The following is a 16,809-nucleotide window of genomic DNA, read 5'->3' as shown; positions in this document are numbered from 1 at the left end:
GCGTCAGATAAAGCTGATATTAAACAAAAAAAACTTTTAAATCACCAGAAAAGTTACGGGACTACTCAATAAAAACGCTTGGTAACAAAACGAACAAAAATTAATTACATCAAAACCTTCATGTCCATTTTAAAAAACAAAACTTACTAACAAAGTCAAAATAGCGTCAGATAAAATTGATATTAAAAAAAACTTTTATATCTTTTATATCACCAGAAAAGATATGGGACTACTCAATAAAAAAGCCTGGTAACAACAACAAAAATTAATTACATCAAAAACGTCATGTCCATTTTAAAAAACAAAACTTAATAACAAAGTCAAAATAGCGTCAGATAGAACTGATATAAAACAAAAAAACTTTTAAATCACCAGAAAAGATATGGGACTACTCAATAAAAAGGCTTGGTAACAACAACAACAAAAACTAATTACATCAAAAATTTCACGTCCGTTTTGAAAAACAAAACTTAATAACAAAGTCAAAATAGCGTCAGATAAAACTGATATTAAACAAAAAAACTTTTAAAACACCAGAAAAGATATGGGACTACTCAATAAAAAGGCTTGGTAACAATTAGACCATAATGAACAAATACAGTAAATTTGTAAAATTCGCTTATTTCTTTAAAACAAATAATTTCAAAGTAATGAAAACCATTAGAAATCAACTAAATTATCCCATAGGTGTATAATTACCAATGCTTCTATAGAAGGAATTAAGAGTTGCCAGTATTCAATTTTTTATGCGGTTACAAAAAGAACAACAAATAGACAACAAACAAAAAACCAATTAAAACTTGGCAGAAAACACTTTCGAAACCGTAAAGCCATACTATGGCCATCAAAATATGTTCGATTGCAATTTCTGCGAGCACTGATGATGTATTTTGTAACCTCTCATTAATGAAGCTAGGTAACATGTAGATAAACATGAAAAAAAAATGCAAAAGTAAGTAACACATTGTCTGTTTCGAAAAAAATGAATCCAAAGACATGAACGCCATTAATTACAGAATGATATATCCAGAATATGTCTTACGTCTACAAAAAGGACGTCAAACATTACAAAAATCAAAAATTATTTTTTTTCCGTGTCGAAGCCAGTAATGTCAACGAATTCTTTAAAACCATTAGATTGTATCACACCAGTTCCTCTTGAAACCTTCCTTTGACAACATTAATGTCATATTTGGCTTGTAATTAACGAGACTAGATAACAAACAGACAAAAAAGGAGCAAAATTGCGAAGTTAAGTTTTTTTTAATTTATAAAACAATCGTTTTCAGAGTCATGAAACCCATCAGCTATCTACTAATATCAGAAAATCGGATCATCTATGCTTCCCTGAAAAACCAACTAAATCGAGTCACTGTAGTGGAATTTTCATACGACTAAAAAGAGAAAGTAAAAAGTACAGTTAAAGACAAAAATTTTAAAATTCAAAAAAATTCTTCAAGAAAGTAGTGTCGAAGCCGTTAAAATCATAATCTATCTTCAAGGATTTTAATATTATCAATTGTGCATTATTTGAAAAGCCAAAAATGCTATATACGAATTGTCAATAATGTGATAATGTGACAAAACTAGAAAACGTGAAAAATGGGCAAATACCGTAAATTTTTTAAAAAAATGTGAAATCTAGTAATATCAAAGCCAGAAAACCATAACTTAAGGCGTAAAACCGCAATGAAGATTGCATTTGATTTCAATAGAAAGAAGAAGCATTCTTTCATTGCTGACAATAAGCAACAATTCACCAAAATTAATAGAAAAATAGACGCAAAGTTTAATAAGTCATTATTTATTTAAAAATCAAATACTTCTAAAAGTCAAAACGACCATAAGCTTTCAAGTAATCAATTAAATAAAACAATGTGGAGCTATTTAGGAATCCAATTAGACCTTTCATTAGTGAGCTTTGGTTTGAAAAGTTCTGTTATTTAATTAATGTAGAAAAGATCGATTTTTTTAAATTAAAAAAGACCGACTGATTACAATTCGAATTACTTTTGGATTATACCAGTCCAAGATTGGTCCAAAACTAGCCCTGCTAATGCTGTTTGTCCGTTAGGAACACTTAATTATTCGAATGTTCTAGATATTGATATTTTATTAGTTAAAAACTCAAAAATAGATGCTGCGTTTTTGATAATCAATTGAAAAATTTAGCAAAAACCGGCAAAGTTTTAGTTACAGAGCACTCTCAACGGAATTTGAAGTAAATAAAATCCCCATTTTGAGTCTACAAAGATTGTGTTAGTGGTGTTTGGGTCTGTATTTCCTGTAAATTTAATCAAACTGGACTAAAGTAACTTATTTCGTGCTGTTTTTGATGAAAAAGTCTTAATTTTGAAAAACTTAGCCAAAATTTTTGACAAAAAAATAATAAAAACAGCCTACAATAAAGCTTTACAAACAAAAATCAACAACACTTTCCAAAAAAAATTTAACAAATTTTTGCAAAATTGGCGAAGATTTAGTCAAAATGTGAAAAAAGTCTCATAGGAATTTACTTTTTTTTTCTCAAAATTTAAACCTTGATAACTCCCTGTAAAAAACGAAAAATAAAAAAATCTTTTTAATTCCATATTCTACGCTGGACAAGCATTCTAATGATACCAGTCTCAACTCTCTACGATGAATATATCGATCGGCCAAAATTGACTGAACAAAAAAAGCCATTTGAGTATATAGTTTGTTCCCCCTCCACAGGGGTCGGAACAAAAGAGCATGTCATAGTAGAAATTTGACCCAAAACGGAAACAGTTTGACTAAATTTATTGAAAGTACATTTTTTCACTCAAATTTTGTAGTAAATTGACCAGCAGAAGCAGCAAAAAAGACAATTAGAGGAAATGCTTAGCAAAACTGTATAATTATGGTGAGCTTTCGAGATTGTAAAATAATGTACGGGCACTTGCTTGTTTTAATTGCAAGAACGAAAGTTTTTTGTTTACATGTGTGCTTGTACTAATTAAAAAAGTAAATGAATTTGCGTAATTTTTTGGGGAGTTAATTGAATTTTTGGTTATTTGTTTTATTTGTTGTTTTAATTAGGGTCCTTTCCTCTCGATTTTTTCAGCCACTAGATACTATTTATTTGAAAGGCTGTTTTTTTTCGATGCAGACGACTTTGAGTAGGTTTCGAAATTCTTCCGGCTGTTTTGTAGTGTCAAAATGTCGCTGATATATCAGTTCAAAAACAGTTGAAAACATAAACCGACTAATGTCGGAAGAATTGCTATCGAACGACAGGCGGGTAGAAAAAAAAATGACCGCTGACCTCCCGATCCATAACCTAATGCACTGACCACTCGGCTATCAAACCCTTGTTGTTGCTATACTGCAACCGTAAAAAAGTCACTTGAGAAGTCAAAGAATGTTCTAGAAGAAAAACGCAAAATGGTCCAGCGAAAAGTTGGCATAAAAAAAGACCAACACGTTTACAATAATTGCTATGAACTTCGTTCAAGAGCAATTAACAACTCATTCAAAACGTTGCGAAATTAAAAATGACTAGTCATAATTTGAGACTTGTCAGCAACTTTTACGAACCAATTTCTTCTAAACAATCATAGTTTTACCCCCAAGTAAATTAGTGCATATTGTGCCACTTCGCCGATTTTTAAGACTTCATTAATGACACGCTTTTATTTTATTTCTTTTCACTCCATTATCTAAAATTTACACAACAGTTGGCCAGAACTGGATGCTTCCTTAAAATCCTTTAGTTATTTGGATTATCATTTTTTTTTCAAAAATGATTTTAGGGATAAAATGAACAAAAATTTTTTAACAATCAAAAAGAATTTCGCGGCTCCTTTCTTCTTTATTGATAGAAAATCCTTAAAGTAAACATCATGTTTTATTATCTTTTTGTCGGCTTGATGAAAATTTTAGCAATGTTGTTTATCTTTTCCACAATTTAGACAAAACAAAGATAAAGGTATAGATTCAATGTGACTGCATGCTTGAATGCCGACTTTGAAAAATACCTTAGCAGACATAAAAAGTATTTCATCTTTTTTGCCTCCATTTAAAAATGAACCTTTTGATATCTTTTCTTTTCACACTTGCCCGACCTTTACCAAAATAAAATATGAGAATTGAATTTCAAAGCGGGGTGTAATTTATATTTCCAATACATCCGGTCTAGACTACCACGAGATGTTTACGGCCTTCGCGTCGCTATTGTTGAATAATTTTACCTAACAGAAAACTGAAGGTTCAATTTCCGCCATAGTATTACAATTATAGAAACCTTTCACTAAACGAGGGGATGGATGGGGGGGGGGGGGGGGGTAAAGCAGGAAGGGTTTGATTTATGAGGGGGAGAAATCGTGACAGCCTTCAAATGGGGTGAGGTGCGGGGGGAGGGGGAGGAGGCTGGGTTCATCAAATACCATTTTTATAGTTCCAAACGGAGCTCAAAGAAATTTCTCCTCAGGGTGCATGAAAAATGTACCTTTTAATCTTTTTTTTCACTTTCTCATATTTTCCAAAAGTTATTCACGCCCGCTGAGTTTGATATTTTAACACCAAATATGATGAAAGGCGCCAGTATTTTTCCCTACTTTTCCTTCGATTCCCATTTTTTTTTCAGATTGTAAAGCGCCAGACCGCATAATGAGATCAAAAAGTCGTTAAGATTACCAATGCTGTTGTTTTATTTGCTGAATGTAATTACTTATCAAGGATAATTTTGAGCCCATATGCAAAGTTATGAATATATGAACAAACTAATTATATCAAACAGATTCTTACGTTACCTTTCCGACTTCAAAGACCACGGGAACGCACATAATAAATCGTCAGTTTCCAAAAATATGCATATAAGTGAGAAGATGAATCATTCCTAAGTTTCAAAAAAAAATTACATGAACAGAAATTGTGCAATTTTTTTTTACAATTTCTACACTTATGTAAATCGTAGTGCCTCTAATTTTGAGTTGCTTCTCAGGAGATGGGCTTTATCACATTGCCGAGTTTTTCCTGATAAAGGTCATAAAACCCAAATTGCATTTACGATTTGTATTTGCGTATTTTCTTTTTCTACATTAACTAGACAATATGGCTCGGGCAGTGTTTCGGGCAGTCAAACTAACAATCATTCACTTATCGTTAAAAAACAATTGAAATAGAGTTTTAAAATTTGTTGTCGATTTTCGTTGCTGATGTTTTCGTTGTAGCATAGCAATTGTTCTTGAAGACAAATAAGTCCGAAAGTATGGAACGATTAGTTTGTGACTAGTAGTTCGTGCTAATGTAGTTTTATAACTATTGTTTTCCAGAGAATAAGAGCTAAATAACTACATTAACGCAAAAATTAAATATTATACCGAGATGAGTTGAAGCGAGACACAAAACGAACACGTCAGTAGTCAACTAATGTCATCATTATCGAGAACCTATTAAACTAAGGCAAAGCCGATTTCTTGTAAAGCTACTGCATGTTGGTAAAAACTTAAGTCAATCTATACAATCAATTCTCTTGGCGACTAAAACACTGCTGTATATCGTACGCCTTTTCTTACTGCTATCAGATTTGCCAGCAAAGCGAAACGTCCGTTGGGTAGATGAAAATATATGAGGACTGCAAGAGTATATGAGGACTGTAGATATAAGAAAAGGTTTAAAATATGATTTTAAATCTAGATTTGAATTGTTTATAAGGCGATTTAAGACAACAACTGCCCCCATTCTACAATAAATCCAATGGAAGCTACAACAACGCGACCCGGCGCATTGAACTTGGGGGACGGAAGCAGTGTATGGAGCTGCACAGGAGCATGAAACTAAGTTTTGTCCTGGTGCATGAGAAGAGCAATGGACAGAAGGTGGCCTTCTCGACTTCGATTACTCTTTGTTCAAACTACATTTTTTGGATGCTCTTGTGATATTTATATGAACCCGGTATGTTTTTAGGGCAAATCCTAGCAAACCGACTCAACAGTTTTACGTCAAAAAATGTATGTTATTGAAGCGCGAACCAAAGAGCCCATTGGCTTTGACAACTAATCGAGCGTCGTCATTAATCAGTTTTGATAATTTTTTAGCAAACATTTCACATGCAAAGTCTGAAGAAAACGTTCCACTTCGACATCATCATACTTCATCAACCAAGATGGTAAATGAATTGCGTATATCGTAATGCTGATGTGGGAAGAGCCACTTTTTTTCACAAGTTACCTTTCGTATATGAGGGAAAAGCCATCTCTAAATTCTCTCTTGGATAGATCAAACTTGTAACATTTCAACAAAGGCGCATTCAGTCAACACGACGCTCCGCTTTCCTTTGCGAGATCTAGAGAATCATTTTTATCCATGATTTATTTCGTTTATTTTTCGTGACCATGTAGCTGTTTCTCTCTGTGATTTATGAAAGCATCTGTTTGTGCAAAACAACCGGATTTGCAGCACTATACTCATAATAATGTTCACAGAGTTGAACAGATCTTTGCTGAACAGAAACTCGTCTGCCCTGTCTTCGGGTAATAACAAATTTGGGCCACTTTTTCTCAGTAGAAGACACAAATGATATTTCTATATTTGTCGTGGAAGGAAGGATAGTCCAGCAATGAAGGGATATGTATTCTGCGTCTTGAAGTAGCTTGGCGGAATCTGGCATCGTTCACGCAAAGAGACGAATAGATTTTTGACTCTATTTGTGTAAGACTTATAGACATCTGTGTATGCTAGTAGTAGGATCAAAAATTTGTCCGATTTTTCTTTCAGGAATTGTTCGCAACAATGACTTGAGCTTATTGCGAATCCTAAAACACGATGACATTCAATCAAGTCAACATCTTGACCACACAAACGCTTTTTAGTTCTCTCTACAGATGTCGATTGGGTTTTGCAATTGGTTAAGAGTTCGTTAGGTTGTATCCAAAGGTGTTTACATGTTCACTGAGCCGTTCCAGTACAACTTTCAAAGAGTGAAGTGTATCAGCAGCATTGCCGTCATCGGCCTACCATTTATGGGTGATATTTCGATATTCGAATGATCTATGTGTGCAATAGAAGCTACATCGTACATTTGCAATGCTATCAGGTCCCCCTGGACTGCGCCTCCTTCAGACTTCAATTAGTTTTTTTTATGAAGAGGTCTGATAGCGTCGTATACTAATTTTAACTGCTGCACAAATCGATTGGCAAATGTTTGCGTTGTTTTGAAGGCAAGGCTTCTGTTGAGACTGTTGAATGCGTCCTTGGCAGCGATAAAATTTCTAACTTCATCCTGGAAGCCCTGGCTTCTGTAATTTTATCGAAAAAGCCCCGACGAAGCGCATGAACAGCTCAATTAATGCTATTCCTTTGTCCTTGATATAGCTGTGAATTCCCCATTTTTTTCCAAAATGGATGGGTGGAAGGGTAAATCACGATTTCTCAAGTCAGAAGATGACATTCAATCAAGTCAACATCTTGACCACACAAACGCTTTTTAGTTTTCTCTACAGATTTCGATTGGGTTTTGCAATTGGTTAATAGTTCGTTAGGTTGTATCCAAAGGTGTTTACATGTTCACTGAGCCGTTCCAGTACAACTTTCAAAGAGTGAAGTGTATCAGCAGCATTGCCGTCATCGGCCTACCATTTATGGGTGATATTTCGATATTCGAATGATCTATGTGTGCAATAGAAGCTACATCGTACATTTGCAATGCTATCAGGTCCCCCTGGACTGCGCCTCCTTCAGACTTCAATTAGTTTTTTTATGAAGAGGTCTGATAGCGTCGTATACTAATTTTAACTGCTGCACAAATCGATTGGCAAATGTTTGCGTTGTTTTGAAGGCAAGGCTTCTGTTGAGACTGTTGAATGCGTCCTTGGCAGCGATAAAATTTCTAACTTCATCATGGAAGCCCTGGCTTCTGTAATTTTATCGAAAAAGCCCCGACGAAGCGCATGAACAGCTCAATTAATGCTATTCCTTTGTCCTTGATATAGCTGTGCATTCCCCCATTTTTTTCCAAAATGGATGGGTGGAAGGGTAAATCACGTTTTCTCAAGTCAGATATTACGTACTTAGGATCTGCTTCTCGACTGATTGACTGCTTTTTGCGTAAGATCTGGAGTACTTCTGTGTTCCCTTTGATACTCAGTTTATCTTATATGGATAAGACATCACCTGATGCATCATCCGACAAGCGTCTAAAAGCGCTTGATATCTTACCGGTTTCCATTTGTGAAGCCGTGTATTTCTCTACTTCTCGTTTTCTATTGGTCTTACGTAAAAGTTCCTGAAGTGCCCTTGTCCCGTTAAACAGTTCATCGAAATTGCATCTGATCCATTGGACCAGCGTTCTAGAGATTACTTTCGATATGAATTAATTGTTATCACTTTTCGATCGGGCAAAAAGGGGTCTCACAAATATAGTGCAAAAATCTCACAAAATGCATTTATAGTGATGGAAACAAAGGGAAATTTCCGATCTTTTCCCTTTGTGACCAAAGCTTATTTGGTGCGTATTATTTGCACCACTAGACGCTCGTGTCATATTTTTAGTTGATGATTGACGTTGTAATGACACGTGCTCTTTAACTTGAGGCTCTATAACGTACTGGGGGCACAATCGGAAAAGATCCAAAATTCCCAAGACAACTCGGCTGTATTCAATGTGATGCCTATAAACCTGTGTAGGGGACATTTCGTAAAAAACTTGTCTCGGTGAGTCCCTAAAAACTGCCAACTGAACCCCTTATGAGAGCTTTCCGTATACAGTTGTTAATAAATTGATATCAATACTAAGGCAAGTCATGGTATCGTGGCTCAGCGAGTACAGTTGGCAAAATTCGAAATTAAGCGACAATATTGACTTGAGTTCGAGACTGAGTCGGAGAGACCCTGAATATGTGCGACACACCTCAATACTTTTGCTATACGATAATAAGGGGATGAATGCGCCTTCTCAAGCATCCTTTTTTGCAAATTTTCTTTTTTCAAATTCTAAAAAAATGGAATATTTGCGCATGCATTATCGTTTCCCTCAAAGTTAAAAACCAGGGCAATGAAAAAAAATTATCCAAGCTAATGACCAGTTATTAACACATTTTTCTAATTTTTATTGCCCTACTTAGTTGACCCAACTTAGAGTCTTCTCGCATTAGCATTTTAAATCTTTTGAATCTCTATAAAAGATCGAATATAAATCCTAGTCCATTAGACCCGTTTTCCCAGCACTCAGACGCAAGAGCTCGAGTCAAGGCAGTAAGTCCCCTGGAAGACAAATTTTTATGTTCTAAGATGTACATAAACTTATAATGCAACTTATCAGAAATCAACACACCTATAATCTCTAACTTTTTCATGACTTTTCGTACAAAATAATTAGATGGTCATTACAGGTATGAATTCTACTAATACAGCAGTTTTATATTAGGTTAAGGGAAAAATTGGGTTCTAAATTTCCCGTAAACTGGTTTAGAGGAAAAAATTGGGTTTTAAAGTTCTCTTACCTTTGAAGTGATCACTTCGATAGCCGCCATGAATTTGTCAGCTACAATCGCTACTCCCAGAAACATATAACACAGAGCCAATAAATACACAGCCCCCCTAAGCACTTTCTGCCCTGACGTCGGGTCGAAGGGCCGCCAAACGGGTAAAATAATCCCATCTTTGTCTTTTGTGCACCCCCCGTCACTGGTTGTGCAATCTTCACTCACGGTCGAGTTAGCGCTAACGGGGTTTGTTTGAGTTAATAACAAAGTTATAACTAGTAAAATGACTGATAAATAAAAGGTGTAACTTGAGCTTGCTCTGGGCAACATTTTAGGGCTTAGATTACTAAGCGTCATTTTGAATGTGTGTTTATTGGATTTTGGGACAAACTAAAGGATGTTTAAATACAAGCAGCTAGGGTGACAAATTTGATCAAAGATCGATAGTTTACCGACCTGTTTAAAAAGGCTTCTTTGAACAAGAAATTTCACACTTTCAGGTCAATAAGCAACCGCTGCAATTAAGTCAGCGATAAGAAATAGTTTTATACCTATCAATTAATTTGACCTCGATGATCGTTCAAAACGCTTTTGAGCTCAAATAACTCTTAGAATAAGTCTTCAACTAATCAGGTTTCTTTAAAGTTGCAAACGATGTAAACGATAATTCTTGATTTAAACAACAAAAGCTGCAAAAGATTACAAACGTACAAAAATTGGTCAAAAATGGCCGCTAAAGCAGTTTAAAATTTAGTCAGCAAATTGAAGTCTGGTAAAAAAAAAATAAACCGCATGTTTTTGTCGTTGTTAGAGGGATAAAATAGGGAACGAAATGTAATTTAGAGAACACGGTTATAGGAGAACAAAGAGAATGTAAACATCCGGACTTAAGCCGGGGCTAATCTTTTGATAATCTGGGTTGAATTCCAGTCACATTGAGTGATTTTGTTGAGTAATATGCGCTTATTTGGTAAAGAGTAAACAGAGTCGCATTCTGCATCTATTTTTGCCTCTAAAAGACGTCGAGGGAGTTCAGCTGTTTGTGTCCTTCAATGTTCCTGGTCTAAAACAAAACATTACTGGCTGGTTGTTTTTTGATACTATTATTAGTAAAGGAGCTAATATCCGGAGAAAAAACAAAACTCTATTCTGTTTTGAGCTCAGTGATGTTTTGATGAACCACAAGTACAAATTATGAGTTTTTATATAGAAAAAAAAGCGGCCAGCGTTTTTTGTGGGCGGATGAGTGTGAAAGTTTTCTTGGGGGGGGGGGAGGGGGAGGGAGGGAGGGAGGGGGACTTTCTAATTATTGCTTTTGTAGGTTATAATGTTCTTCAGAAATTCTTTGAAAGATGTGAACAGAATTATCGTTTTTATTCTCTTTTAGTAGTCTTTTTCAGACCACCTGTTTTCAGATACCTCTAACCTCTGGAAAAAATACAAAATTATTCTAAAAAATTAGACAGCTATATAGTTTTTAGATGTTCTGCTTGTATCGAATACAATTACGACAAATGCTTCACATCAATTTTCAAGAAATATTTCAAAACAAAACCACAGGGGAGATTAGGCCCATTTCTCATTATAACGATTTTTCAAATATTCTCTCTTGAGCGTAAAGTCTTGAAAGTTTCTGCCTTCATTTGAGAGAGCCAAGCTTAGTCTACTGCCCTCATAATCTGCATATCTTCTGTTTTGTCAATGAAAAGAAAGTCTAACATTAAACTAAAACAAGCTATGAATTTAAAATATAGGGGAAATTGATAGAAAAACAAGGAGGCTCGGTAATATGCGCTTGCACATAATGTTCCGACAAGAGCTCATCTACATTCCTGACTTAGTTGTCAACCAAATGAAGAGATGTTCAAAAATAAGTTTTTGAGTTTTAAAAATTCGTTACATACGCAATCTACTAAATGAATTACATGATGCCATGCGGCATTAGAACGCTCCCAAGATCTGTCATTAATAAGACTACAAGAAAACAAACAGCAACAAATTAAGCAAAAATAAAAACACTTTTTACTGCAAAAACTCAACATCCAAATTTAAAAACACCTAGTACCAAATCTAAATACAATCAGATAAAACACAAATTTAAACTTTTTAAGCTGCAAAGCAGATGGGACTTGTACTTGATAAGACTAGAGAACAAGGGCAAAAAGAGGAAATAAGGAGGTGAAGTTCACAAATCTATCATTATTTTTTAAACCAAACAATTTCAAAATCTAAAAAAAACATTAACTTTTAGTTAAAAAGTTCTTGATAAAGTTACAAAAAATGTTTAAAAAACCAATAGGGCAAGATTTTGTTTAGACTAAGCAATAGAACCGGACTAAAGATGCCGAAGCACTCAAAAACTTACAAACATTTTACGAAAACAAAGTACTGAAGCCATTAAAATCATCAGCTAAAGGTAATGTGCTAAAAGAAGAGAAAAAGAAATACAAATAATGACCACTCACAAAGTTTTTATGAAAACCCATGTTGTTCAACAAACACAGCATCAGTCATGACATAATATCAATAGATACGTTAAAAAGGGTAACCTAAAAAGGGGATGGGAACTTTCAATGGCAACAATATAATACGAAAGGACAAAAAGAAAAATTGAAAAGCTTAAAAAGTAAAATTTTTGGAAACAAATAATATCATGAACTTCAAACTATTAGCTCTAATGTGACAACATAAAATAAGTTCATTCAATCATCAACTGGAAGCTAAAGAAACATCTCAATATTTAGAAAATTTCTCACGACAATGTAAAAAACAAAGAAAACGCAAAAACGGCAAAATAAAAAAATTTTGAGAGTGAGAAGTGTCAAAGCCATTAAAAAATAATTCATAGTGAAACGTTTTTTTTTCAAATTTTTATCAGCAAGCGGATTTTTTTTGTCTGTATAAATGTGACCTCAAAAATTTCAACAAATATGAACAAACATATTAAAACCAACAAACTTTTAAGAAAATCCTTAGTATCGAAGCCATTAAATTCAACAGCTTTCAATGGAAAATAATCAATACGCTACATTACGCCTTGATGGGATGACAATGTCATCTGTCGTTCACAAGTCATCAATAAATCATCGCAATGAGTCATATGACTACAAAAACGACAAATACAGGCAAAAACCAAAAATTCAGAAGAGTGCGAGAAGAAAATTTCGAAGCCGTTAAAACGCTCTTCTCTGCAAACAGCTAAACAGATGTAAACAGCAAAACAGTTCTGTCATTAGTGGAACTGACCTCAAAGTTCACATAAAATTTAAAAGTTTAGGATCGGTTAATGTTGAAATAATTTTCTTCGAAAAACTATTTTTAAGGTCTTAATAGCCATTAGCTGTCAACTCAACACACTAGATAGGTTCACTTAAAACTCCTGAAGAAACCTATCGCAATTTTAGTCAAGGAGTCTATTCTATAGGACTACAAAAAATTATAAAAATCTCAAAAAAATGACATCATTAAAAATTACGAAAACTCAGACTCGAAGCCATAAAAAAATATGAGCGATTCCTTGAACACTAAATATTTGCTCATTAGACTTCATTTGACTGTAAATGAGAACTATTAGTAATGGAACTTTGATATGAAAAGTGGCTACTCTCTAACTTACTTAAAAACAAAAAAAAATCAAAATCTGTTAAAAAACGGCTCTCAAAAAGAATTCGATTTTTTTTTCATAATAAACGTGCCTATGATACCAAAACTAGCCTTCTTTTGCCTTTCGTCCACGAGAAACACAATATTGTTTTGTTTTATGCGTAAAATCTAATTTTGAACTAAAATTTGTTGAAAAAATCTTAATTTGGACAAAAAATAACGCTAAAACTGAACAAAATCATGCCAAATTTCATAGGTTCACACAAAAGTATAAACCTCGAGATATCCTCGCAAAACACGAAATTCAAAAAAACTTTTATTTTCAAATTCTACGCTGGACGAGCTTTCTAATGATACCACTCACAATTCTCAACGATGAATATATCGATCGGTCAAAATTCACAGAACAAAAAAAACATTTGAGTATATAGTTCCTCCCTCCCACAAAATGGGGTCAGAACAAAAAATTGGCAATTATCTCACTAAAATTAGCTCTTGGAAAAATCAATGAAACCGGTGTGTTGTTAATTTAGCACTTTCGAGTAGTGATCTCGAAATGATAGTTAGTACCTGCCATTAACGAAAGTAAGACAAAAGACCAACAATAAATTGAAAAAGGCAACAAGCATAACCTCCAAGCAAAATTCAATATCTGTTTTTTTTATGTAAAATTTGTGAAAATAAAGGTCAAAATAGCATCAGATAAAAACTAAACTAAACCAATTGACTTGCATTCCTCCAGAAAAGATACGAGAACTGTCTTTATTAATAACAGGCAGACTAATAATAAACAAAAAGTGCAAATGAAAACCATTAGCTATCAACAGAAATTTTGCAATGGCTTCTTTTAAACCTTCATTTGAAGTCATTTAGACTTGTCATTATCCCAAAAAGACATACGTACAAACGAAACATACACAGTCAAAAAGTATAAAAGTCAAAATTTAATCACAAAAAACATTAGATAGAATCAATTGCGCCTTCATTTAACGCCGTTTAAGTGATATGTGACTTGTCAAAAACTCAAAGCAAATTCACGCAATTGATGCTGAAGCCAAAAACTAAAATATTTCTTGAAATCGTCATATATGCTCATTGGCATTCACTTGCACGTAAATTTGACCAGTCAAAATTCGATTTGTTATCTGAAATCATTTCGGTCTGAAACAAACATAAAAAAACAGAAAAAAACAAAAATATTTTTAATAGTATCCGAATATTTTGTGAATAGTACAATTCTTAGATACCGAATTAGACATTTGATTAATTAGACTCAGTCATAAGACTAAAAAAGAGAGTCAAAGGCCGCAAAACTCTCGAATTGATTACAAATTTACAAAAAAATTCGTCGGAGTCATAAAAAGCATAAACTTAACTCAGAAAACACAATATTTAGTCTATGGACATCATATGACCATAAATGGAGCCTGTTTTGACTTGAAGATCAAATGAAAATAGACAATCCTGTAATGTGGAAGAAAAACTGTAAACAAAACATTTTAAAATGTACAAACCCAAAATACCATCCAGAACCTTTTTTAGTGCAATGAGACCAGCGATTGGACACGAAACTGGCCTGCGCGGCTGTTGAAAAAACGCATTTTTCCAGTTTTATTCCAGGTAATTGCTGAACAGTTTTTTAGCAAACAGTAATCTTAATACATCAAAAAATGATGCAATTTTTTTTAAAGAAAATTGATATAAATTAGCAAAAGACCACTAAAACGTTAGATCCAGAACACTTTCTTAGAAGCTGGAGGTAACAATATCCCTTATCGGAGTAAACAAAGATTGTGGTATAATTAAAACCAATGAGACTATTGTTAATATTTTTATCAAATTTATAGCAAAAATTGGTCAAAACTTCAGCAAAATTAGGAAAAGTGAACAAAACAAAGGAAGTTAGTCTAATGTTCCCAAAACTTTAAACATCCGTAACTCATCGGAAAAATTCGAAATTCGAAATAATCTTTTTAATTTCAAATTCTTGACAACCTTGCTAATGATATCACTCACAACTCTGTACGATGAATATATCGATCGGCCAAAATTGACTAAACAAAAAAACCAGTTGAGCATATAGTTCCTCTCCCACTAAAGTGGGTCGGAACAACAATTACTTTTTACCAGTACATCAGTATAATGCAATCAGTATAATCCTGTAGATTAGGGAACAAAAATGGCCTGAATTTTAGTGTTAAAAGTGGCTGGTAGTAAAAGAAACGGGCAATTATTAATATAAAACTATAACTCAAGGCAATTAAATGTGACAAGTCTGAAAACGGTCGATCATGTAATTCGTCAAACTGTATCACGAAATGTGAACATAAGTTCTGAGAATTTACTTCTATTGTGTTAAAGTTGGATTAGTGTTGACATCATAGGCAACATAATCAGAGTCTTCTGACTTTCAGTCGACATCATCAATTATTCAGAGTTTAGTTATTATGATTCAGCGAACAGTAATTCTGATTCAGCGAAAAGTAATCAATTCAGTGAACAATAACTTTTGTTTAATAACGGAATTCAATTAGCTCGCTGAAGGCGTTTTTTTTGAAAAATAAGATCACTTGCCAACCACCCATTTTCCAATAATTATTTAACAACCATTTCTTTTTGCATATTCTTTGCTATATTTCAATAAATTTGGCACTATAGTAGTGCGAACAAAGTTCAAGAAAATTAATTCTCATCCATTTATTGAAATAATTTTTATAAAAATGGTTTGATATTTATTCTGAAAACGTTTTTTCCCTAGAAAAGAAAGCGAGATTAAAAATTTGATCCCACCAATTAAGATTTAATGTTTTGCAGGTTACGAGATTTATTTGAAGGAAAGTTTTCGCTGTATTATTGACAAAACATTACACAGCAATACGAGCAAGCATTACAAAATTTTTTTGATTGAGTGTGTGTGGCAAACTCATTAGTTTTTGTTTACGCTCTACGCTAATAAAATTCAGATTACCCAGTACACACTGCTCAAAAATTCCAAAGCTGAGCTCTCAAATTAAACAATTGATAGAAATCAGCCGCAAAATTGAAACGAAAATCTAATAAAAATTTCAAAACATAGATATAATCCTCAGCATTTTCTGAACAAAATTGATAAACATAACGGTTAATCCACAAAATCTAATATATTTATAACATTAAAAGAAATAGTAATTCTAAAAAAGACAGCTAGCTTACTTGACTTTTTCAGGATTAACTCCAAAAAAAATCATTTTCAACGCAACCCATCTTTTTCATCACGGTAAGAAAAGTGCTTCTAATGGGATCTTTTCACCAAAAAAAAAGAGAAAAGGGAGGCAAGTTAATTGAGTTTTTACGAGTCGACCGTGAAGCTAATTGATAACGTCATGGTCAGCTGAACAAATTTGGGAAGTTACTTGAGATTGTCGCAAGGTTGGTGGAAAAGGAATGGGAAAAGCTGGGAAAGCATATATGGTGGATAAAAAGGTGTCAAATGGAAAGGCGCTTTGAAAATAACTAAAGCATTATAGTCTGCCTTACCAAAGACAAGTAGTCACATTAAGCAAATTGAGACGAAAGCTAATTAAAATGAGACAAAATTCTGTAAAATGTTTTTGAAAATCGCCCTAAAAGGGAGCATACGTTTGAATAATATCTACCAGTTAGCTTGGATTTATGATAGGCATTACAGGTCGCATCATGCTGTTCAAGTTTGCCGAAAAAAATCTTGCTGTTCTTAATGTTGATTAAAATAAGGTTAGAATTTCCAATTTGGTGGACAAACGGA

At 33.7% G+C, this 16,809-nt stretch overlaps 1 protein-coding gene across 8 annotated transcripts in view; it reads right to left on the bottom strand.

Annotated features, from left to right (window-relative positions):
- Positions 1-16,809, bottom strand: part of LOC142353204 (sodium/calcium exchanger 1-like) — a 115,682-nt gene that overhangs the window by 7,528 nt on the left and 91,345 nt on the right. For 7 of the 8 annotated variants that reach the window (XM_075405430.1, XM_075405423.1, XM_075405429.1 and 4 more), the window contains exon 2: positions 9,462-10,506. In XM_075405430.1, the coding sequence (XP_075261545.1) occupies positions 9,462-9,800 (339 nt within the window). In that variant the 5' untranslated portion in view covers positions 9,801-10,506. Of the gene's footprint in view, positions 1-9,461; positions 10,507-15,166; positions 15,379-16,809 lie in introns of those variants that run through there. The other variant, XM_075405424.1, reaches the window with a different exon arrangement.

This window comes from Convolutriloba macropyga, chromosome 14 (genome assembly GCF_964194025.1).
Source record: "Convolutriloba macropyga chromosome 14, txConMacr16.3, whole genome shotgun sequence".
In the NCBI taxonomy this organism is placed as follows: Eukaryota; Metazoa; Xenacoelomorpha; order Acoela; family Convolutidae; genus Convolutriloba; species Convolutriloba macropyga.
This window is presented reverse-complemented; position numbering and strand designations above follow the sequence as displayed.